Here is a 25,080-nt window from a genome sequence, read left to right as displayed (position 1 = left end):
CATTTGGGGACTGGAAATTCCTTCTGCTTTCAAAACGAGCTCAGAGGAAAGGTTTAAGGAGGGGGAGGATTTTCTCGGGGAAGGGCAGAGGTGTGTGTGTGGAGGGGGGTCAACTTCGCACTCACTTTGTAGCAAGCAGCATGTTTTTCCTGGAGTGGAGGTCGCTGGGGTCCGTGTGCTGTCTGTTCAGGTACTCAGAAACAGCTTTGGCTGGAAATTCCGTTTCGCAGATGTACCCAAAATCCCGAGCTAAATGAACGGCCTCACCTGGAGGGAATGAGAGGGGCATTAACACCTCCGGGCACCGCCGGCCCCAGGCTGGGCTGGCTCCGATCCGCCGAGGCACCGGGCGGCAGTGGGCTGCTGCCCCCGCTCCCTCCGGGAAAGACCAGCTCTTTCGGGCCGTGTTTAGGAACCTTTATCACACCCCTTGTACCTTAGGGACAGGCTCCAGGTATATGTTTTCCCTCCGCAAACCCTATTTCGGGGGTAGAAGTAATTTGATGGGACAGATTTTTCAGCTGATGCTGCAACGCGCTTGTGATGGTGTGTACCCATGCAGCTGATTGTGCAGAACCATGGGAAAAGTACACACACACACACACATACATACACACACACACGTATATATACACACACACACATTGACTTTCAAATTGACTTGGCCAAAAACAAAGGCGAAGGGGGACTAGTTAACTCCCTAAAGGCAACAAGACCCAAACTTCTCTTAAGAGCAGAGGAACCATTCCTGTTTCAATACACCAAATCGTTGTCCAGAATTTTATATATGTGGACATAGTGTTAACGTTAATGTCAATTCATTGTGGAACGTTATATAAACACTTGTTTATTCACACACACACAGAACACTTGCATCATTATCGCAGTTATCGCCACATCTGTAAAACGATGGAGACAACTGCCTTTCGTCTGATGGAAATTATTAATCTGCTTTCTTAACTGACCATCATGCAACAGGAACTCCTCTCTGTCCGGTGGAAAGATAGCAACAAATGGCAACCTTTTTCTGGGAAAAATAATGATTTTTCTAACTCTAATTCTAATTGTCACTTTTCCTGCCTGCCTGGTTTCAGGTTTCTTGCCTCCAGAGGTTCATGTCATCCAACTCCTACTGATGCACTTCAAGCCACAAGAAGAAGACAGTAGCTGCAGAACGGAGGAAAAGGCGGGAGGGGACACCTCAGACTCTAGGGGGATTCTACCAGATTATAGCTCAGCCCCTCTAGAATAAAGCATTAAACCCTTTAAAGCACCGCCTGAGGGACTAGGGGGAAGATTTCCAACAAGCGAACCAGATACGTCTAATAACTCCAGGACCACATCACTTTTAACGGTCGGGAGTTGCTTTCCAACGTCATCTTCTGCTTTCCATAGCTTCTCGCTAATCACCAAACCACTTCACGAAAGCCAAGGGCACCCGGCGGAGACCGAGGTGTCCCCGCCGCGCTCACCCCGCGCCGGGCACGGTCCCCCCGGGCACCGCTCGGGTAATCCCGGCCGGGGCTGGCCGGAGCGCCTCTGCTCCCGGCGATACGATAGCAGCAGGGCTAAAGCCTGACGGGTGGCAGAAAAGAAGATAAAATTCCAGCAGGTGCGGCTTCTTCCAAAAAGAGGGAGCTCTCTCGAGGTAAGCTGTGGATTTGTAAGGAAATCGAAGGAGAAGAGGATGATGTTCACCTTATTCCACATTTGACACGGATTTTAGCATCCCCGCATAACCGCATAGGCTTTTGAACTTCAAGCCACCTTCGGGGAGGGGCTGATTTTGCTGGGAGGAGGTTGCACCGGTTTTCCCACACGCAGCGGGGGTGAAGCTGCACCAAGCCCAGCGTTGAAGGGTAGTTGTCACACCCGAAGTGCTTCGCGTCTCCTATAGCGCGACCCCTCTACCTGTGACCTACGCTGTGCTTTGCACACTCGTCATCACCTATCCGCGGGTACCAGGAGAAGCTCCTTCCTATCAGCCCCCGCCTTTTTGCCAGCCTGCCTTCAGCTCTGCATGCGGTAAGGTCCTATCGCTCGCAGAACTCAGTCAAAAGAGTTGCAAAGTTAATATCTAGCACAAATATTTATGCACGCTTATATGCAGAAGAGATAAGTGGATTATTTATACGCCTCTCGGTGTGTGTGTGTAATGCAGATACATATAATTCATAATTGCATCCATACTATTCCGGTTAGGTTTTTTGGAGAAGGTCCAACTTCTCTTAGCATAAACAAGCACGTATCCTAAACATATTAGTGGTTCTAAACTTTACTTTTCAATACAGTAACAATAAATCAAAGAAACACGCCGACCACCGAAATGACATTAGGTGTCTTGAAATGAGGTGAAACTCCCTTTCCCTCTCTACTTCCTCAGGAACAGCTTGTCTCTTTGTTCAGTTCTAGCCACCTAAACCGCGCTCTGCGACTCTTCAATTGCTCTGATTTCTTCTTCTTCTTCTTCTTTTTTTTCTTTTATTTTTTTTCCAAAATAAAAGTACATTCTGTATTCTTTTTCCTCATTGAGCGTCCTGTAGTGGCCATAAATAAGCTCGGGAGGAGCGAATTAGCGGGAGGTTGGAGTACACATGGAGTCGGAGAGCACCGGTTGGAAATTAATAGTAATGAGGAACGGGACTGCCCTGCAGAATCACATACACACAGAGAGACACGTACACACACACATAACCTCATTCTTGCCACCAAGAGAGATCAATGACCAGCCAACGACTGCATTTTTGGGAATGGGATGCTTAACCGTGCCGTTGTTCATCCCAACCCGCCCTGAATTTCACCTCTGCATGATTGTCCCACCTGATCCCGAAAGGTGATTTGTTTTTTTGTTGTTTGGGGTTTGTTTTTTTTTGATTCGGAAAATGTCAGACACGAGTTCAGAGGAGGCAGGGGTGTGAAGGGAGCTGCGACCCTCGGCTTACCTTCCACCAGGGAGGTGAGTAAAGTGACATTTGCGGCCTTACGCCTGCCGGCTGGTAAATTCAAACCGATTTTTTCTAGCCTTTCTCGCAAAGATCTCCCCCCGTTTTTCGATTTGGCTCTAGAATTGCAAAGAAATTAACATCGTGATTAACCCCGCAGTGTTCCTGGAAGAAACGTTTAGTCTGTGCAGTCAGTGGAGCCTGGAAGGGTTTTCACTCGACGTTAAGGACTTCGAGTGTGTTGATTTCTGCTTGGGTTTGCTGAGATTTGCTTAATTTCTCCCAGGGGTGGGAGTGTGGACGAACCCACTTTTCTCCCTGTTTTATCCAGGGAAATCAAATAATGCCAGATAGCAGTAATCAACGGGCGAGGTTCTGATCTAGAGAGCAAATGGGTTGACACTAACTCGTATCAAGATGGAGAGTGGAGATGGGCAGAAAGGTAGGGGAGGAGAATTAAATCCTCAGTTATTCCAGGAAAGAGCCAGAATAGGAAGAAGAACAAGGGGGGACGGGGGACGGGGGACGGGGGACGGGGGAGGACGACACTACACGACACCAACTAAAAGGCTCGAAGGAAAAGCGTGTGTGCCTGTGGATAAATAGAAAAGGAGGAAAATATTTATTAAACTCTTTTCCTGCCTGTGCGTGTTCTTGTGCGGAAAGGCGATGCTGAGAGGAAGAGCTCACCTGAAGGCAGGGTGCGTTATAGAGAGGGAACCGATTGCCTGAAGGAAGATTTGAATATCTGTCGGAGGTTACTGATAAGGACAATGAAAGGATAAGTGAGCTATAGGTGGGAAATACAGAGCTATTGTTCGGACGTCTATACATATGTAAACCCGCAGGGATGCAATCGCGCCACCTGCGAAATCAAGGAGAGTTTTAGCACCTAAGATCAGAGTCTATCCCAAATACCTCTTAGTTCTTACTCAAAATTTGTTTAAGGATTAGCAGTCACACTTAGCGAAAGGAAGCCAGGAACGACAGAGAAGCCAGACTGGCTTCCCACTATTTTATATCAAAGTAAATAGGGCTAGATGGCAGGATTGCAAGAGAGCAGCTTTCTATGTTTCATCTGCTCTGAACCAAATGCTTGCCTAAAATTTAGATTCAAGATAGGCACTGAAGTCAGCAGCAACCAATGATTATGGCTTGGGCCGTCTCCAGAAATCCACTGAAGTTCAATAATGATGTTTCTTTACCTTGATAATTATATTTTCTAGAGTGTATCTCTCAGATGTTCTCCCTGCTCCATTTGTAGCTGTACAGAATGAGCAGGCAAGTTAGCATCTGTAAGTAAAAATCTCTGCTGCTCTCCCTGGCAAGGATTACAGCTGAACAATGATTACAGACATTCACGTGGAACAGCATCTATTTTAGGAGACCCTAATTCTCACGTGTATTTTTGGGTGACTGACTGCATGTAGCAGGACTCACCCCCTCCTCTCCAGACGCAGAGCTGGAGCCCCTGACATCATCACAATTTTTTTTTTCCGAGAAAAAAAAAAAAAAAAAAAAAAAAAGAAATAAAAAAGAAATAACAACTTCTTTTTAAAACATCTTACAGTCAACATTGCCCAATTGCTGCTATAGGAGTGGGAAAGATATTCCCTCCTCTAAGGTCAGCAACTTTTAGACATGATCTGAAATTTATTCCGGATCAGTTTATATGGATTTGTTCCTATCTAGAAATTATGCTTTGTTGTCCAGCCTGGCATATACCTCACATGTAGAAAATGAAGTCTTATCCCCTCAGCTTTCTATTGGCTTGGGTGAGCTGGTATCTCATACCATACCATGACTTCTTTCCTATTCTGACCAGAGACGGAGCCTTAGCTCACCTTTCTTACAGACAAGTCATACTGACAATTCACAGTCCTTCAGTCACCATCAAGAGGATAAAGGCCTTTCTCCCTGATAGTCTTTCCAGCTGATCACCTCGGAGTTTAAATTCTTGTGGCTGGTACCTAAGTGCACAATCTCCCACTTGATATGATGGAATGGCAACCAGGCCTCCTGATGTTCCTTTGCTCCTCGTTTTCCTCAGTACCAATAATGCTGAATACTTTGAGGCCTTCAGCAAAATCCACCAGGACATTAGTGAACGATTTGCACAAACGTTAAACAGCAAAGACCTCAAGACCAACTGTGAGCAATTCCTCCAGCAACCTTCTCTAGATGAAACACAAAGTTTCTGACTTTCAAAGCTATCTGTTGGCAGCTTTTCTTTAGTCAGGTGCAGGTTGCCTATTAATCCCCCGCCAATGTTAATAATGTCCTGTGTTATGTTATCTAGTATCTAATGTTAATTGCCTTATCGTTACTGCCATATAGAGGAAGCTTTATGGATTTATCTAGGAAATCACTAGAAATACAGCAGGCTCTCAAATACATACGGTTCATCCTGCAACATCTAACTGTAACATGCCCATCATGACATTTTATTTTGTCCTTTTCCTAAGAGAGAAGTGTGAGGTGAAGGAGAAAAGATAGAAAGTGTGTGCACATACAAAAGTAAAAGTTTTCTTGTCTCGATTCCTTCATTCGGGGATTCTTTGATAGAAACTGCACGAGGCCAAATCTTTCTCCATTCTCCATACATTCACCCCAATGTCTGAAACCAGCATATTTTCACTTTATCCTGAATTCTGTGCACACATGCTATGACAATAAGATCAACGCACATTTGCAATCATTGTTACCGTTCACCAAATATTTCTGGTGCATGCATGGATGCCCATGCATGGACGTGTTCACGCGCCCACCCCAGCCTCTTACCTTCTAAGAACTCCTCCTAGGAGGGATGCATTCAGACACTCTGGAGGAGAAAGGCGTCTTTGAACTTCTCCCACAGTTACTTTATACTTTGATGTTGAACTAAGCAAAGACAATCGGCCAGGTACAGAGCAAAACACCTCTCCGGTATTGACTGAAATTCCACCCAGGAAGCCATCTTTATTCATCATCAAAGAAGTAACAGATTTTGGAGGAACTGGAACTGGAGAAAGAAAAGGGGAAGAGGGGAGAGATAAACCATCATGCCACGAAGGAGTACAGGACAACCACAGTCTCTGACATGCACAGAACAGCAAAATGAAAGGGAATTTTGAATTTCTGGCTATCCTCCAGCAACCTAAAGGGTGCTGCTCCCCCAGCCTCTAGGAAACTGCTCCATGAATGATGGATGGAGAGAAAGGTGGTGCAGTACAGCCTCTGTACAGGGTTTGGTCATTGGGAAATAAAATACATATTGGCAAGCACCTGGCAACTTTCGGGTTTGAGCCTGTGTCTCACCCAGAGCCCCCCGATGCCTTTTGTACAACGGACAGCGCCTTTCTGGAGGGGAAAAAAAAAGGAAAATTTACTTTTTTTGGCTAATATTTTCGTTACTGCTAAGCTGAGCCAGGAATAAATTCACTACATGAAGGGAGTTGCTGTCTTAAATAAGTATCAAGGCTGGAGGATACAACAACCAGAAGACAGCTCTGTTATTGCTTTGTGTTTTTATTAAGCCTGGTTTATGAAATAAAATGAGTCTTTTCCTTCAGATAAATGAACACCAGGAAAAAAAAAAAATCTGGTCTAACCATGGTGTTCACCACCTTGATCATATTGTGCCATCCGTGAAGTAGCAGGAACTCTCCTGCCCCTAAATAAAGCTGATCTAGTCACTGTAACACATATTTAAAGGAAGTTATGGGGGGGGGGGAATCAGCACAGAACAATAAAAAGAAACTAAATAAAAATCCCCCCCGAGTTATTCTGTCCATGATAAAGCGAAACATTTCTTTTCTCTGAGAAACTAGTGAGGTTATTTTAAGAGTATCCAAAGGGATTATAACGAACAAATTCCTGTAATAGCAACCAGACACACTCAAAAATAAGCAACAAAAAAACCTGGCTAAACTAAAACCGAGAACAATTCCCCCGTGACATGAATTTTGTTTACAAATGAACTTAAACAGCTCCCTCATAATTGTGTGTAAGTGTTATGATTTACAGCAGGTGCTCTAATCAATCAACCAATCACTTTAATTTATAGGGAGCCTCGCTGCATTTTCCCAGTTGTTTCATTTCTGCGAGTAATTGATAACAAACCGTACTTAAGGTATGTTTTATGCAGGAGTTAATAAGAGCTGACAGCTGCTACTGCTGCTTCCTCTCAGAATCGCGGCAACACGCGTTTCCTTATAGAAAATATACCTCGAAATTGGGGGTGGGGGGGGTGGGGGGGGGTGGTGGTGATAGAGTCCTGGGAGTCCAGCGGGCATGTTTCAGAGGAGAAGACTAATTGATTACACACCCTCGTCGAGCAGATAGTACTTCAGAGTCTCCCATTTCCACTCAATCAATTGCAAAACCAATTCGGCAAATAATAGGGTTCTATTATGCACATATGCCAGCTATTTAGGTGGTTATAAGACATGTCAGTTAAGTCATAAAAACCCTGTTTATTTGCAACATATCTGGAGAATCAAACCATTAGGGTTGAGGGGATATTTAAGTCGTCTGGAGCTGCTAAACAATAAGATCGGGTATCCTAATATATTACTAAGTGCTAACTACTGGGCAATTGCCAATTTTATAACCTCAGTCTATGGAATAGACACAACCATGTTGCACTGTTTTTATTACAGATCATTTCCTACTGCCAGACCAGACCCCCACAATAAAAGCTCTATAACAGCTAAAAACCAAAAGGCATGTCGATTTTAGATATACATATTGCTTCATACGCCTTGTATATAGTCTCCAGTATAAACAAATTATTTTGAGTGGCTTTACTTCAGGGAATCAGAAAGTGAAATGGATTCTTATTTCTCTATTATTTTTAGTTAGGCACTTTATGCAGCTCATAAAGGCGGTTTCAAATGGTTTAAGAACGGCACAGAAACAGTTATAAAAGAGTTAGAGGTCCGCTCCTGCTTTCCTTGCTATTAATAGGCGCGCTTTTTTTTTTTGCCATTGATTCTATAGGAAAAGCCTCGTTTGAGGTATCAGAGGTAGTACTGGCAGACAAAAAAAAAAACCAATCTCCCTCTTCCCCCCATCAGACATAGATAAATCCCTTAGTTCGTGCACGGTGTTCTGCAACGTCACCCGAGTGAAGCATCAAGACAAAGTTAAAAAAAAAAAAAAAAAAAAAAAAAAAAAAAAAAAGAGTTGAGTTAAAGCAGCGTCACCAGACAGATTTTCATAACTGGCATTTCTTTTCTTCGGACAAACACTCGGGCTCAGCGGTTCGAGTACACCTTTACAGTGGCTATATTTAGTGACCAGTTTATCAGGTCACTGTCCAGTGAACTGAGAAATTAAACAAGAGGCACCAATTCCACGACCATCTGATCTTAGTCCAAACTCACTAAAGAGAGAGACACCCGCGCAGTGCTTAAATGTCCCTCACCCCACCCGCTTTGGCCTTTTGGAGCGCTCATTACATTAGTTAACCTTTGAAATACAGCTTTTCACGTGCTCCGTTGTGGGTTTTTTTGTTTTGTTTTGTTTTGTTTTGTTTTTTCCCCTTGCAAATTGCTTTTGGGAAACAGGCTGGCTCCCTCCCCTGCTCTGCTGGGAGCTCCTCAGCTTTTCTTCCTACCACTGCCTCCCCGAAAAGGACCGTACGAATATACCCATCAGTTGGAGTCTAATAACTCTAAACCCATTTTAGAAGCTTACCAGGCGGTGTAAGCATATCTATTGCAATTTCATAGCTTCAGAGAGATGTATTCTATCTAGACTCTATATCTTCTGTAAATTACCTAATGCTGCCTCAAAAAAGTGTTTGCCACGGAATGAATTATCTCTATCTATATCGTATCTATATGTTTATCATGGCTATAGCTTTTCAGATATAGCCCAGACACTACCAGAGATAATATAACGTGGAGGTTTTAGAGGGTAAAGAGTCCGTGTGCGCAGCTGCATGTGTCAAATCCCTGCGTGTATGTAAATAAACTGTAATGCAGAGCATATTTTCGGTTGATGTCAACTCTCCCAGTTGGTTAGGGATTGCCATAAGTGCTGAAATAACACAAAAAACCGCACACGTGTATACGCAGCATCCGCACCACTTCTGCTTTAACTTTATCCCGTTTAGTCCTTGTTATCCCCGGCAGAAAATGTTCGATTTTCTTTCACTCCCAAACTCTGATTTGCTGTGTGTATATGAGCACTCACAGATGCATAACTCCCCCTTCCAAAATCTCTGCCCGCTCTCTTTCTTTCTTCATGTTTATCTCTCTCTTTGCTTTCTCCCTCTTTTTTCTGTCCTTTCTCCTTTTCTATCCCTTTCTCTCTTTTCTACACCCCCCCCCCCCCCCCCCCCCCCCCCGCCCTCCCCGTTCTCTCCTGTGGTTACTCCCAGCCTCTTTGTCATTTCTCCCTTCCATTTCTCTTCGGCTTATCAATAAACCGGGAGAGCAACAGTAGCCGCTTGATTTGTTAGTAATTATAAGCATACTGTTCCTGCAAACGGGATCTCTAGATGAGTGAGATCGCTTTAAAACGACAGCAGGAAATGGTGGGGAAATGGAGCATGGCGAAACTCAGCGTGAAGCTTTCAGTTCTTTACATGTTTACAATTTTCTGTGCATACATTAAGTCCTCGGGTTGGGGTTTAGGGTTGTTGGTTTCTTTTTTTTTTTTTTTGGTGGTGGTTCTCTGTTGGGTTGCTCTCCACAAACGCGTGAAAATGCGCGCAAGTGCAGACGCGCAAGAAGTGGTGGAGATAAAAGGGCATTCAGCAACACCAAAAATAAACAAATAGAGTTCTGTCCTGAAAATAGCTGAATAACAAGGCTCTAACCTATGGATAACATTGCAATGACCCTGGTGAATGATATGACAGTCGATCAGTTAATCAAACAATCAATCAAAAGACATATTTCTTATATTTCTTACTAAGAAACGTCATGGACCAACTTATTCCTAATCAGCTACCTGCCTTCATTTTTTTTTTTTTTTTTTTTTTAATCTCCCTACTGGGCCTGAAATGAATAAAAAGTTCTTTGTCCATTATAAAATCAGGACTTTGTTGTAACTGGTGATTTGGTCTGATTTAGCCAAACCTAAAAAATCCAGGGACAACGTCTTACCCATTGCCACTGAAAGACCTCGTTCTTATTTTAATTTTAATGAGTAAACACAGCAATTCGTGTCCCCGTCCCTCCTGTCCCTCTAATCTCCTCCTCTTCCCCCCTCCCTCTCCTCCACTTACAGTCCCCTTCCCCCGAAATCCGGGACTAAATTTCAAAGTGAAACGTATTCTCTCGAAATTGTTTTGCATTCGATTAAAGGGGATCACAAGGTTCAATGGGTAATCCAGGAAAAAGCACGAAACTGAGTGGCAGCGAAGCAACATCTCCGATTCCCAGATCTATCACCTGAAAAGCTGGGGCCAGAGTGGTTTTCAGTTAATCATTTATCCGAATACTTCAAGAAGAAGTGGGGAGGAATCTAGTGATGTACTATTAAGAGTTTTTTTTTTTTAAAAAAAAAAAAAGTTAAGACATCTCCTTTCGTATGTTTCTTTAAAGTAGTATGAACAATAGAGCGTATTTGCAAGTAGACAATGGATTGAGGTGTTAGGGTTAAATGCCCTTTCGTGCTAAATCAGATGTAAATGTGCAGACGATCGTCAGAAACAGCTGAAAGTAAATAAATACATCGGGATAATTTTAAGGTCACTGACTGTGCCCCAGAGTCACAAAAAATTAACTTGGGACTCTGGCCACGCAAGATTTTTCAGGAGGACAACTTCTTTCGCCATAGACAGCGCCAAGCAAATTTCAGATGAGCAGTTTGACAAGAGGACCCGATCTTTTATTCCTGACACACGGAAAATCTTCCCTTCATTTCAGCAGAAATGGAGGGAAAGGCCTCAAACCGTGCAGCCGGTAAGCTCTTAAAGCCGAGTTAAATCTGGTATTAATGCTCTTGGTGATTATTATCATCTTGATGATTTATCTGTCCCCCTTCCTCCAACTTCCACCACCCAAACCTTAACGGAACTGGGAGTTAACGATGATTTTTTAATGTCTCGTTGGATTTTTAGACTGCTAATGTACCGCATCCTTCTCATTATTAGTTTATTGATTGTTCATTGACCAGCCCCCTTCAAATCGTATTAACCACCCTCTGCCAGTTTAGATTAGGAGAGTTTAAAAAGCACCTTTCATTACTTCACTGCCACCACCACCACCACAGCAGAGTTCAGGCTTGGTAGCTTAATGCGCGCTCTAATGGGGCAGCTAAGAGACGAGGGGCCACGGTCCCTGCCTATTGCATTAATAGCTCAAAGGGGGCTAATACAGAAAATTAGCCTTAAACGAGCTCTGGAGATCTCCAAATGAAAGAGCCATTTATCACGCTGGCTACCTTCACTCCACTCGTTTGCTCTCTCTACTGGGAACAACTCATTTCCTCTTAACTAAATTACTTCAGAAATGTCAAGTAAGCTCAGACAGCAAACATAACGTGGGACTGTGGATATGTAATCTGCTGTGCGAGATCGATACGCGAGATAAATCGATTGCCGGGTATGAATCCCGATATAATTACCTCATTATTTTTGGCGATCCTTTTGCATAGAGAGGTAATTCCCTCTGCAGGCCTCAAGGACCATCAAGAAACAGACACTTGCAGTCTGACGAAATAATTAAGTTTAGACTTCAAGTCCTCACCACCCTTTTCCCACTACGTTGTAATGAAAGCATTTTAGGGACTAAAGTAGGTTTTGGTGTACCAAGAGGAGCGCTCCACTGCACAAAAATCAGTCAATACCTATCTGTCTATCTGTGCCACCCGCCTGCAATAACGACTTACAGAGTTTTAATAACTTGCTCTTACTTCAAAGTACATCCTCACAGCTACAAACTGCAGGGAACAAAGCGAAATTGATACTGAACCGTCTCTGCGTTGCTCCTTCTCTCGGCCTGATTAAATATTGTCTGCCACAAATGTGACCTACTATTTATAACCCATTTCTCTTCCTCTGCACCCAGGAAACTCACTGTGCAAAAAGAAACTGAGCTCACAATATTCCTTTACTGCCGGAAAGCTTCTTGGAGCTCAGCATTACTTCTAAGGGGAAAAAAAAAAAAAAAATGCTGCGACAGTAACTTTAAAACTGTTGCTGACGAATCTCAGGATCTTTTTTAGTAACCTAATTCCTAGAGTGGGTATGTACCCTGTTCGTCAAGGGTAAACTCAGGATACCGCTTCTTATGGCTGCAAATAGGCACATGTAAGCTCACCAACACGGGACTGTGTCTTTTTAGGCGGCTGCTGCCCGACCTGGGGCCGTTGCGATGCCATAAGCAAGCACACCTTGTCTACACCCAATACACATCACTATTGACGTTCGCATTTCAGTGCTCCTCGCTATGTGGCTGCAGCGCTCAGCACGCACATGAAATATCTCTGCTGCCCTCGTCGTCTGAAGGAGGGAGAGACACAGACGGGGAGGGGGGAAGGGGGGGGGGGGGCAGGGTGCGTAAAAAAGAGTATTTCGGACCGGGTGATCAACAGAAGAGCGTTTTGCGAAAAACAACAACAACAACAAAAAAAAACCCCGCAGATTGCGCAGGGAAACCGCGAGCGCGGAGCCACGTTAGAAAGGAGCCTCTAGACCACAAATCAAGCACCAATTAATCAAACACACCCAAGAGGAAACATCGCGTATGAGGTGTCAAGCGGGGGTGGGGAGGGGAGGAGCGGAGAGGAAAGTGAGAAAAGGAAAAAAAAAAAAAAAAAAAGAGAAAAATACAACCAGAAGCTATGAGGTTACAGACCCTGAGCACAAAACCTACTAAACATTCAAACGGAATTACAACAGGAGAAATAACTTTTTTTTTTTTTTTTAAAAAAAAAAAAAAGCTAATTTTCTGTGTCTGAAAAACACCTTCAACTTTTCAGCCGGTGGTCAGAAATGATGTTGCCAAATGGTCTTCAAGTTTTTACCTGTCTTCCCTCAAATAACCAGACTTGATCGTGTGTGAGAGAGAGACTGTACGTGAGCACTTAAAAAAAAAAACCCGAACAATAAATACACAGGAGGACCTCATGGTGCCTTGAACACATTCTAAATAAACACCCTCGCTGTTATTTTGCTTTACATTCTAGAAGATGGTCTCTATTTGTGCGCATTTGACAAATAATAAGGTCCTGGAGATAAGTGCTGTTAATAGTAAGCATAAGGGGCAGCATTTCTAAGCCTCATCTCTGGTACTTAAAGTGGAATCTAGAAATAGAAACTCCTTAGATAATTAAAGATAGCTTCCCTTACATTTGCAGTGTGTGATCTGTTTAATGTCTATCAGCATAACACAACACTAATCGCCAAGCATCTTCGAGTGACTGTCAGAGAAATGTAAAAAAATTAAGCAGCTGCAATACGCCCAAAATGAGTTATTGTAATTACATTTAATTAGTTTAATTAGTTAATTATTTTGCTTACAGCTGTACAAGAGACTGCAAACATTTGTTAATATCACATTCCCTTTAACAGTATGGGGTGATTCTGCAGTTACACTAAATCATGTGCGCATATGTAGAAAGATTTAAAAAATGGGCACGGGGAGGGGGGGACTTTTGGAGGAAGGGGGGAAAGAAGTCGGGGCTGCCTTTCCACAGGCATTTCTTTCTCTCCCTTTCATGTTTGATTCTCCTGGGAAACGCATTTAAGCCCCAAAGGGAACCAGCCTCCTTCCCCCGAGGGGTCCCCATCGAGGACTGTCGAGGGGGGGGGGGAGAGAAGGGGGCCCGTGGAAACTGCGTCTGAGCATGGGGTGCTCCATTAGAGAGCACTGGTGTAATTAACCCCTTTGAAGTACCAGGGAGGGGGGGGATATAAACTTTTCCTTTCCCATATCTTTCCTTTTCCCTTCACTCTATCTATCGATCCAATCAACTATTCATCTCGCTGCCTGCTTCCCGGATAAATTAATTGCCCCAAAGTAAAAATATATCATGAAGATATTGCTACACAGTAAAAGTTGGTCTAGCTTGTTGGAATAATCCATACCTTTTTTAATGACAGACTGGTCCAATAAGTTCATACCGCTGTTATTGGCATCTTCAACTGACTGTGGATATAAAAACATCACTATTCAAATTGACTGGATATTAAAGAATCGCGTACATAAATCATGTCATTCCAAACCGGAGTTTCTGTTATTTCCATTTATATTAATTCACTAGGGGAGGAGGGAGGTTTTTTACTATTATTATTGTTATTATTATTCCCCCAAATCGACAAGGAAATGAAATTCTTACAAATTATATAGTCTTCTAATAATAATAAAAAAAAAAGAGTTGTGAAGCATATGGGGTGCAATACTGGTTTTGTTATCTTATAAAACATAGATATCACACAGGCTTCTTTGCATTCGATAAAGCTTTATATTTCTTCCTTTGAAAGTCTGGCAATTTGGCAACATCTGCAAGATCTATTGCATGACATAAATGAACACGATTAAGGACAACTTAAATTCTCCCTCCCCTTTCCTCCCCCTCCCTCCTTTTTTTTTTTTTTTTTTTTTTTTTTTTCGTTTGTTTGTGTAACCCTGCTACATCTTAATAATTCAAGGGCCATTTACTTTTTATATATAATAGTTTACATTATGGACTTTTAATTAAAGCCTGAGCAATTCGGAGCGCAACGCAACGCCCACATCGTACAGGGTACAAGCAGAATGAGATTTACAGCTCCCGAGGTTGCTTCCATGCCCTGAATTAACGGGGACGGGGAGGGAGGGGGGCAGGAATTTCCATTATCAAAAGTATGAACTATTAAATTGATTGCTGAGAAAAAGTCTCCCAATCTCCCTTTCAAACACCACCCCCCTCCCCCCTTTATTTTTTTTCTTCTTTCTTTTCAACCCGCTTAGGAACACACCTGTTAATATGGCATGCACTTCTTTAGAGAGAACAAAGGCGGGCACAGAGGACAGAGCAATGGTGGGCTTCATTTCTCAGCACAAAAGTGGGATATGCAAAAAAACCCCAAACAAACAAACAAACAAAAATACCGCTGAAGCCGCGGTCGGCACCACAAACTCATTTCCCAAAGAGAAGAGGTATCATAAGAGTAACCTACTTCAGAATCACGACAGGTTCCGTCTTAGGGTAAATTCAGGATGTCAGAGAAAGGGAGGACCTGGGGGGGTTTCTTGGGTTTATTATTTTATGTTTCTCATTACTGTTCAGGTTTTGGGGGTTTCCCGGTTATTGCATATTTGGGGAGTGGTCGTATTTTTTCCTTGATAAAGAAAACATATTTACAGCAAAGCAATGATTTTCTTCCCTATTATTTTAACTTTATCTTTGCTACACCGAGAGGCTGAGCTTATCCGGATCCAGCCCTTATCTCCGGCTTTCCCTCTGCTCGACAGAGACGCTCAAGATGCAATATGATTTAGGAGAAAATTACATCTCCGAAAAACGTGATGGAACAATATTTTCTATGAGATCTTTCCTTTCATTTTCCTCGAATCCCCACTCAAACGAGCGCACGCACACAGTGGTTCCTTACGCTGTGTGTTTGTGCATGGCTGTGTCTCTCTCTCATAATCAATAGGCTACATACCTAAAGGGCATAAAATAAAATTACAAAGTCTTCCCTCCTTTCCCTGAGCAGCTCCCAAAGAGGGATGACGAGCAAATCCTGCAGCCTGCTGGAGTGCATCGTGGTGCTCCTCGATGGCACAGGAGTGGAGGTAAATATGAAACGCCATCTTTCCTTTCCTTTTTTTTTTTTTTCCTTCTCCTTCCCTATCTCACCTTATCTCTGGAGTCGGTGGCTGTGCACACGCTTTATGTGCGTGCGTGCACTCCGCTCGCTCCATCAGCAACGTGGGTTAGTTGTTGTAGTTAATGAGAAGACTCCTGTCTGATTTTCTATCTAATTACGCCCTCCTGCTGGGTTTTTGTACAGGATATTCGCTCAGCATGCTGGCAGTTAATAGTCACAGAGAGGATCGTAAAGATTTAATTAGGACTGCATGCGGAAACGTGGAAAAACAACTCAGACTTTTAATTACTAGACTTCTTTAGTTAAAAGTGATACCAGGGGTTACTTTATAAGAGACTTGGGTGTTTTGGTGCAACTTAACTTTCCGTGTCTCTAGCTAACACAGAGGAGTGGGGACGGTAGTGTGAGTGAGGAGGAGGAGTGGAGGTTTGTGTGCAGGGAGGGGAAAGGTGATGAGTTTCGAGATATACTTAGAAAATCTAGAGAGGAAGACTCCCCTCCCTCCCCTCCTCCAATAACCTGAGAGCACGGAGCTTCCTGTGCACCCTATATATACACCTTATTCAGCAGCTAGGGCTATATCCGAGGAAAAACCCTGAAGGTTGATCCTTTTGGTTTTCTTTAAAGAGTCTAAAGAATCTAGATTCCCCCCTGCATATTTTCTTTATCCTATCTTTTATTAGTAAAACCGTCCTTTTGCCTAGCCGGGAATAAAACCAAACCAAACACAATCAAAAGTGGGGTTGCAATGGTGTTTTTCAGAGTGCCTATTAGATGATGCAAATTTGTTTGCAATAAGTAGGTCTTGGCTTCTCTGTTCCTTGTCTGAGTGCTGTAAATTGCAGACTGAAAATTCCTCTCCAAAAGGGCAGCAATAGCAATACAATACGTCCTGTTTACAATAACAGAGCGCTATCGTGTTACAATCACTTAATTCTATCCCTGGACAACGGCTCACACATGGCCTGGATTTGGTGTTTATAAAATAACCACTGTTTCTTTCTGTCACGCACTCTCTCTGCCTCATTCTCCCTTGTCGGCCCAACCCATTCTCATGGTACGTATTTGATCAGACATGCATAAGCTAGAGCAAAGAGACACATCTTTATGCAGCTATATACCTAGATACCGGTTCCAATTCTTGGACAATTAAAAAAAAAAAAAAAAAACAAAACCCAAACAAACCCAAAACCAAAAAAAAACCCACAAAAACCAAAGCCCCAAACCAAACAGTTATTTGAGACCCTTCCTGGAAATTCTGTGTAGTGTTCATGGATAAGAAGTGTATGTCACCTAAACAAGAGTCCCTGTAGCTAGTAGAACGGATTCCGTGAATCTAGAATAAATCCATATTAAAAATCAAGGTGGAAAACTGCCCAACTTTGTCTGTCACTAGAAGGGGGGCAAGACTAAAAAATGCTCAAGTGTAGGAGGGAGTACCGGGCTGCTTTCCCTCCTCCCTGTGTTAACGTGCTGTTGGACACTTCTTCCTTCCCGTGCTTCTCCTTGGGATACCCTCCTCTCCCTCTTCCCCTCCTCCCCCAGCCTGAGACTAAACTTTTAGAAAGAAGGGCCCTGTTTCATTTCTCAGCACCCCAAAACAAGAACCCCAGCCCTGCTGGCCCACAGCCTCGTCTGCCCCGACCCAGCCCCATCCCCAGCCCCGTCCCCGTCCCATCCCATTCCATCCTCAGCCCAGCCCAGCCCAGCCCAGCCCAGCCCAGCCCCAGCCCGCCCGGGCGAGCGGGGCGCGGGTGGCCGCGGGGCGCAGCGCAGCGCTCGGAGCCGCCGGGGGAGGCACTTCCCGCGAGTGCTGTGCCCTGCCCGTAGAAGGGATGTTTTATTGGAAAAGGGAGGGAGAGCTGCTTTATTTGAACTGAGCGGGACTTCTCCTTCTTTCCTCCTCTTTTTTTTTTTTTTTTTTTTTTTTTTTTTTTTTTTTCCCCCCTTCTTTCTTTCTCTCTCTCCCTTTTCTTCTTTCCTTCAGTCTCCCTTCTCTTTTTTTTCCTTCCTTTCCCTCTCCTCTTTCTCTCTATCTTTTCTTCTTTTTCTTTCCCTCTCCTTTCACTCTTTCTCCCTTTTATTTTTTTCTTCTCTCTTCTTTATCTCTTTCCCTTCCCTCTTTTCTCTTTCTCTCTTTCTCACAAGAGCACAACAATTACCGGCTTTTCTTTGGGGAAAGTGTAAATATCAAAGCACAAACAGTACTTAGCATCTATCGGTTGCAGAAAGAAAAAGGAAGAGCGATCCCCTTTCTGTCTTCACAGAGGTAAAACTCGCCTTGACCTGCAAGCCAGTTTGTCCGAGCCAGGAATGCGAGACAAGCCCTGCGCATCGCGCCCGTGGGGGTCAGGGGATGCCCCGAGGTCTCAAAATCAGCTTGGAAATCCGCAGAAACCAGCGACCCGACGGCCACTAAGCTCGGAGGCAGGAGCAAATCCAACCAGAAAAAAAAACCCTTGCTATTTCTAAAGCAACTCGCCGCAGCAAAGCTCGGAGATTTTCCCGTGAAGCCCTAAGACAAGCCTCAAGTCAATGCAATACAGCCCCCCCCCCCCCCCCAGCCCCGGTTCTTTGCTGCTGATTCTTGTAATGTTCAGCAGGATCCTTTTCCAAGGCTATTTTTTTTTTTTTTTTTGTTCCCTTCTCAGCCTCTTCTTTCCTTCTTTATTTTTGCCTTTCTGTAACTTTGAAGTCGTATATCAGCCAGTGGTCCATAGCTTTATTTATCCCAAGTCTAAATATATCTATACGATACATATAATGTATAAATTTGGGGGGAAAAAATGAATGGAGGGGAACACCCAAATCCCGACTAGTGAAGCCTAATGCAGGATCCGGCCCCTGGAAGCTCTAGCCTCCAGCTCGGGAGTCCCCACACTTGGCCATGCCCTGCTCCAGCAAGGTGCAAACCACCTCAGCACCGAAGCTGTTAAGGGCCTTTCTGGGTTTAGGAAATAACACGTGATGATGAGTTTCGCGTGGGATGGAAGAAGGCTGGGAAATACTGTGCTTTGAGCCCCGTGAAATTCCTTTGTTACCCAAAAGAGGGAATAAAACTATTTAAAATCAGTGCTACCCTATCAACTATATTTAAAAAAAAAAAAAAAAAAAAAAAAAGGGGGGGGGGGGCGGGGGCTTGTTCCTGATCACCGGTTATTGCTTTTGGTTTGGGTTTTGTTTATATTTTCCCTCCTTCCCGGATGAAAAATGTAGTAATTTGACAGTTTCATCAAAACCCCTGAACTGCAGGAAATTGGTTGGGGGGGGGGGAAGGGACACGACTGGATTGCATGGGAAATAGCTGGAATTTGAAAAGCCAGGCTTAAACTCTGCCAGCTTTTGAAACACGTGGAATATTTAGAGCAGTATGTCTGCCTTCCCCCTGCACTCTGCTGGCTTGCCATGTAGGGGAGGGTTTACAAAGCAGAGCCTGTGCGTGACAACGATGAAATAAATTCTCTTTTTCTTTTTTTTTTTTTTTTGAAAAAAAAAAAAAAAAGCGCGAGGGAGTGGGAGCATCACAATTATAAAGCCAGTGCAGAAAAACGATGGTGACCTACACCACTGTTGCTGTAACACCCTCACTGATCGCTTCTAGCCAAAGGATGGGGGCTCCAGCCCGGAAGGCATCTGTATTGCCCAGGAGAAAGAAACGCGGTGCCTTACCTGGACCTCCTCCATCCCTGGGTGTCCGATGCCATGGAGAGAAAGGCTGTCCCCCATGCCGGAGTCAAGGCCATGGTGAGCTGAGTGCAGAAGGACATCTGGCCTCCTTACAGAGTGGTAGTCCCGCCTGGGGTCCAGTCCCGAGAGCTGGGGCAGGGCGGCCCGAGGCTGTGGCAGCAGTGACCCGGTTTCTGATCCCACCTCTTGCCTCTGCCTCTGTCCCCAGGGATGCTGCTGGGGCTGATGCAAGGGGTTTAGGGAGTAGGGGTCATTGACATGGGAGTAAGGGTCCTGGCTTTGGTGGTAAGGAAGAGGCTGGTAGGGGGGTGGGAAATAAGGCGGCTGGAAATCCGAGGATGGGGTGTGAGAGAGCGGAGGAGCGCTGGAGTAGGGTCCCTGGGAGACGGATCCCAGCTGGGACAGCCTGGAACTGTGGCTGGGCACTCCATCATGCCGGTCCTACAAGCGGAATGAAACAAAAACAACAACAAAAAAAGAGGACCTTTTTTTTTGAAAAAAAAAAAAAAAAAAAGCAAAAGGAGCACAAACCCACCCCCCAAATAAAAATACAATAAAAATGTAACCCGTTGTAAACTAGGGTTCAGGTGTGCCCCCTTTCTCCGCCGCGGGTTAGAAATGTTCCAGCCTTTCGCACCCAGATCATGTCTCTTCCCAGTGACTATCAAGAAGAGGGAAGGGGGGTGTGTGAGGGAGAAATGCTAAATGGCATAATTAAAAATGTAGGACTAGTGCTCCATATGCGAGTGTGATCTGTGACTTCAGTCCAGTAACATGATTCCCCCTCCAGCAGCCCCCCAAATAAAACCGAAGTTAAAAAAAAAAAAAAAAAAATCAAAAGAAAGAACCCCCAAACCACCCACCCTTCCAAACAACCCACCCGTTGTCCTGCCTAAAGTTTCCAAAGATCTGTTTATTCCCTCTGCTGAAGTCCTGAAACTCAAAATCACCAACCCATCTTCACGTGGAGAAGACCAAAAAGAAAGTTGCACTTCTCGGAGGACCCCGAGGTAAGAAGTTGTGCGAAAAAGGACTTTTTTAAAAAAAAACCCGCAAACCCAACATCAAAACCAAAATAAAAATCACGGGGGCTCTTTGTGTAAAGAGTCGAGTCCTTAAAAAAAAAAAACAAACCCATTAAAAATCAAATAAAGTAAAAATGAAACATTGGTATTGAACAAATCCAGTCGCTATGATTTCTGCAGCAACTTCCAGTGTCTTTTGTCTCCTTTTCCAATATTATATTCCGGAGAATGGGGTGGGGGTTAATTGTAATGAAAAGTCTTTGGGGTGTGTGGGGGGACGTGTGGGGGGGGAGTGTGTGGAGGCTTCAGAGAAAAGGTGGGAGAGGAGTTTTGTCCAACTCCATCGCGCTGAAGCTACGAGGTTAAAGTAAACAAGAAAAATATCTATTCCACAAAGTGTAGCTCAAACCCCCACAAGCAATGGCACACATGGTTGGGGGAAAAAAAAAAAAAAAAGGAAAAAAAGTTTTTTTCCCCCTGCTCTCCCCCCAAACTCCCCTAGCTCAAATCGAGAACACACAATGCAAAAAGGGAGAAGCAGCTGCAAGCCTCCTCCAATTATTGTGCTAAATTACCAAGCCAAAGGCGTTTAAAGAGAGAGAGAGAGGGAGAGAGAGAGACAACAGATCGAGAGAGAGAGAGAACATGCAATTCTAGTACAACATGGATCCAAACTCACCATGGCGGAATAGGTGTGGACTAACATCTGGAAATAAAAAAAGTCTTGTAATAGCTAAAAATAAAATAATGGTGATAATACTAATAAGTGGAGGGAAAAATATCAAGGAGATCTGCAAAGGGACGTGTTGGACACAGGAGAACAGCTTGAGATATTTCGAAGTCTATCCATCAAAAAAAAAAAAAAAAAAAGAAAAAAAAAAGGAAAAAAAAAAAAAAAAAAGACCAATGCCCCCAAAACCGAGCCTGGAAACCTCTATCTACATATATGATTTACCCCTCCCTCTCTGTTTTTTTTTTTTTCTTGTTTTTTTTTTTTTTTTTTTTTTCCTTTGAGCTCCCAAATACAATCCTCTTCAACCCAAGGCTAGGCTCAGACTGCTCCGCTACCCCTTCCTCCCTTTCCTTCTCTACACCGCCTCATAATAATTGATATTCATGACTATTAATATTACACGACTACTTTAAAGGGAGAATGCAGGACCAAATGGAGCGTGAAGCTGGCAGCCAGCTCGAGAGCTCCCCTACTATTGTAAATGACGTTCATTCAGTGGAGAATTACTAGATGTAATCAGACGAGGGGGGCTGGCAGAGGCAGAGTTTGGGGAGAGGGAGAGGGGGGAAAAAGTTTAGCAAGGAAGAGGCATAACTTCAATTAACTCGAGCGGAGGAAGACGAAGAAAGTAGACACTGCTGAGCTGGAGTGAGAAAGTGAGATGAAGCAACGCTAGAGGCGAGGAAGAAGAAGAAAAAAACCCCGTATTTCCTTTTTTTTTTTTTTTTTTTTTTCTTTTCATTTAATTATACATTCCTAATACGAGGAATTGATTGCCTTTGGTGTTTTTGTTCTTGCAGTTTGTTTGTTTGTTTGTTTTTTATTTAACAAATAACGAGGATAAAGAGGCTTTTCTAACACTTTTTTTTTTTTTTTTTAAAGAAAGAAGGAAATCTACAGTCACTATAATGTATGTCTATTTACAGCGTAGATTGAGCCTTTCTGGTGCGTGTTACAGATCGTGTTTATTCGCAATAGCCAAATAAATACTTGAATCTGCCTTAAGTTTGGCTTCATTTTTTTTTTTTTTTTTTCCTGAATCCTGTTCCTCCCGCCCGCTATGAAAAAAAAGAAATATATATGTACATATATCTCCCGATTTTCACCCAAATGTAAAATGTATGCAGTGAATTTTGAAGGATAGTAAATTTATAGTTTTGAGGCAAAGCCAGGGGCGATATAAAACCTTTTTGATGTTGCAGGAACCCGTTCAACTGGACTGTCTGCCATTTCTGTTAAAGTTCAACTTACGTTCCTTCCTAAATAGACTCACACTTCCCAGAGCAGCTCCCCCCCCCCCGCACACACGCACACGCACACACACACACACGCACTTTTGTTTTAAGAACAGATTCGGTTCAAGTGGCTGAACCGCCCCTACCATCGTGTTGTTAATTATAAATCGGAAAGAAAAGAAGCACTTTTTTTTTTTTTTTTTTTTTTAAAAAAAGATAAAGCTAGAGGGCTTCAGCTTTTTTAAAAAAGAGAAGAAAATCAAGGTTTTGGTTGTTCTTTTTTGTTGTTGCTTTTTTTTTTTTTTTTTTTTTTTTTTTTTTTTTTTTTTTTTAAGGCTACACGTTACAAAATATCTTAATAACCCCCAAGTTAGGGACTACCCTCCCCGCAGCCAAATCTCACCCAACCGCTCCCCCAACTCCGCTTCTCTCCCACGGCACTCTAGAAACACGAGTGTCCGTAAAACGCCCAGCGACTTAACAATCCCCTTCAAAAGGAGGGTGGAAAAAAACCCCAAACAACCCAAACCCCAACACCCCACCCCCCCCCCCCCCCCGACATTCCCCGACCTCGCTGGCCAGGGAGGGGAGATGTTTTGTCGCCTGCTGCTGCTGCGGGCAGAGACAATGGCCGGGCTGCGCCTGGGGATGGGGAGGGAAGAGCAGCCGGGGCTCGGCGGGCTGGGGGCGGCCGGCGAGACACACGCACACCCCCCCGCACACACGCACACACGCTCCCTCCGCAGCCGCTGGGGTTTTGCCAGTGGATCATTACCCTGACGGCAGCTTTCGGGAGCGGGGACGTCTCTCCCCTGCTGCCGGCCGGGACCCTCCCCGCTTCCCTCCAGCCCGTCCTTTCTCCGGCCGTGAAAAGCCGGAGCCGGGGCCTCCCCCCGCCTTTTTCTCCGCTTTTCTCTGCGGTTTCCCCGCTGTAAGTGCGAATGCGTTCGGGGAGCGCTGCGGGCGGCGCCGCTGGGCTGGGACCGGCGCGGCCCCGACGGCAACGACGCTTCCCCGGGGTGCGCTCCGGACCCCGGACCGGTCGCCGGCTCGGTCCCCTGCCCGCTGCCCAGCCTCTGCCCGGTCCCTACTCGCTGCTCAGCCGCTGCTCGGTCCCTGCCCGGTACCCAGATGCTGCCCGGTGCCCAGCCCGGTGCCCAGCCCGGTGCCAAGCCCCTGCCCGGTCCCTGCCCGGTGCCCAGCCGCTGCCCGGCCGCCTTCCCACGGCTCAGACCCCACGCTGGAGCTGGAGGGTTGAGCATTTCTGAAAATCTCCCCCCAACCCACCCACCTCCGCCCGCGATGGCTGTGCATCCCCCAAATAAAATTGAAAAAAAAAAAACCCAAACCAACGTATAATTCTTCAAAGTGCCTTTCCTTACACAGCTGGTTTGTGGTTTTTTTTTAAATTTCGTTCTGTTTTTTCCTCCACGTTTCGGTGCAGACCCAGCACGCTGGTTAACTTACAAGAACTGCCTTCGTGAAGCTCGTTTGAGAAAGATCCGGCTCAGGAAACCCGTGCAAAATTAAGAAAGGTTTCGCGGTGTTTGAGCTGTGATTTTTTTTTTTTTTTCTTGTTCTGCTTTTTGACCTCAAAAATAACGAGGAGGTCTGAATGAAGCACAGAACTTTTCCTCTCCGCAGACTGTGCGGAGCTGCCTTTGAATGTATCGGTTCGGGTGTGTGTACTCACATACGTGCAAGAATGTATGTGCCGCTTAATTAATGCGAGTGTATGTATACACGCACATCTTATCTATTGGTATATAGGTGTAAAAAGTCGTAAAAACCGTATCCGATTGTGAAAACAAGAAAAAGAAAAAAAATTTCCAAATTCAGGTTGAGCTTTGCTTGGAATTGCAATATAAAATAATAAAAGAAAGAAAGAAAAAGAAACATATCCAGACCCTGAATACCAGACTGTGTTTCTTTCCTATTTTCAGCTTTTTCTGTCTCGACATTTGTCCATATTTAGTCAAATTATATTTAATTCGAGGTCTAAACAATAAGCTCTTGCCTTTAAGTTGCCTCATTCCAACCCCCAGATCATTTCTTTGATGTTTTAAATCGCATCAAACAGCTTTTCCATGAAAAAAAAAAAAGTTTAGGACTCGGCATGCTGAATACAAATATGCAAATAAATAAACATTTAAGCATTTACTCTTGGTTTTCCGTCTCTATACTTGTGTGTGTTGGTGTATGCATCTCTTTATCTGCCTATATGTATATGTAGAGCTATATATGTATTATACAGTCATGCCTGTATCTATATACAAGATGTATATATAAATATACATATACTCTCTTATTTATATGCATATTATATACTCACCTCATAGATATCTTCATACTTGACATTTTCAACCAGTTTCCAGAGCATGATGGCAGGCTGTTCTCTAGGAGGTGAGTGCATTCATGTGAAGAGCAGATGTCTGGATTCTCAGTACTTCTCTGTCTGTAATGATCCATCTATAATTGGAAATGGGGGACAGACACCAAATCCGACGTTCCTCTTCCATCGCAACTTATATCTGTTGTCTGAAACAATAGGCTGCAGAAGTCTACCTCAATCGGAGAGTAAAAAACATTATCTGTTACATAGTTACATATATCTACAGACATATATGTGACTATATATACATATACACACATATATAGACTTAGACTTATATGCAGGCATATAAAGATATATGCATATATGCAG

At 44.0% G+C, this 25,080-nt stretch overlaps 1 protein-coding gene across 5 annotated transcripts in view; it reads right to left on the bottom strand.

Moving 5' to 3' along the window:
• TFAP2B (transcription factor AP-2 beta) overlaps positions 1 to 24,789 on the bottom strand; it is a 28,749-nt gene extending 3,960 nt beyond the window's left edge. The window contains exons 1-7 of one of the 5 annotated variants that reach the window (XM_086461667.1): positions 24,709 to 24,789; positions 19,366 to 19,824; positions 13,969 to 14,029; positions 6,207 to 6,281; positions 5,724 to 5,943; positions 2,943 to 3,061; positions 126 to 267 (exon numbers count right to left, since the gene is read on the bottom strand). In XM_086461667.1, coding sequence (XP_086317793.1) covers positions 126 to 267; positions 2,943 to 3,061; positions 5,724 to 5,943; positions 6,207 to 6,281; positions 13,969 to 14,029; positions 19,366 to 19,824; positions 24,709 to 24,789 — 1,157 coding nt within the window. Of the gene's footprint in view, positions 1 to 125; positions 268 to 2,942; positions 3,062 to 5,723; positions 5,949 to 6,206; positions 6,282 to 13,967; positions 14,030 to 19,365; positions 19,825 to 21,087; positions 21,115 to 24,708 lie in introns of those variants that run through there. The other 4 variants (XM_086461668.1, XM_086461669.1, XM_086461670.1 and 1 more) reach the window with 4 other exon arrangements.
• Between the last annotated feature and the right edge of the window lie 291 nt (positions 24,790 to 25,080).

Source organism: Leptosomus discolor, chromosome 2 (genome assembly GCF_034619465.1).
Source record: "Leptosomus discolor isolate bLepDis1 chromosome 2, bLepDis1.hap2, whole genome shotgun sequence".
NCBI lineage: Eukaryota > Metazoa > Chordata > Aves > Leptosomiformes > Leptosomidae > Leptosomus > Leptosomus discolor.
This window is presented reverse-complemented; position numbering and strand designations above follow the sequence as displayed.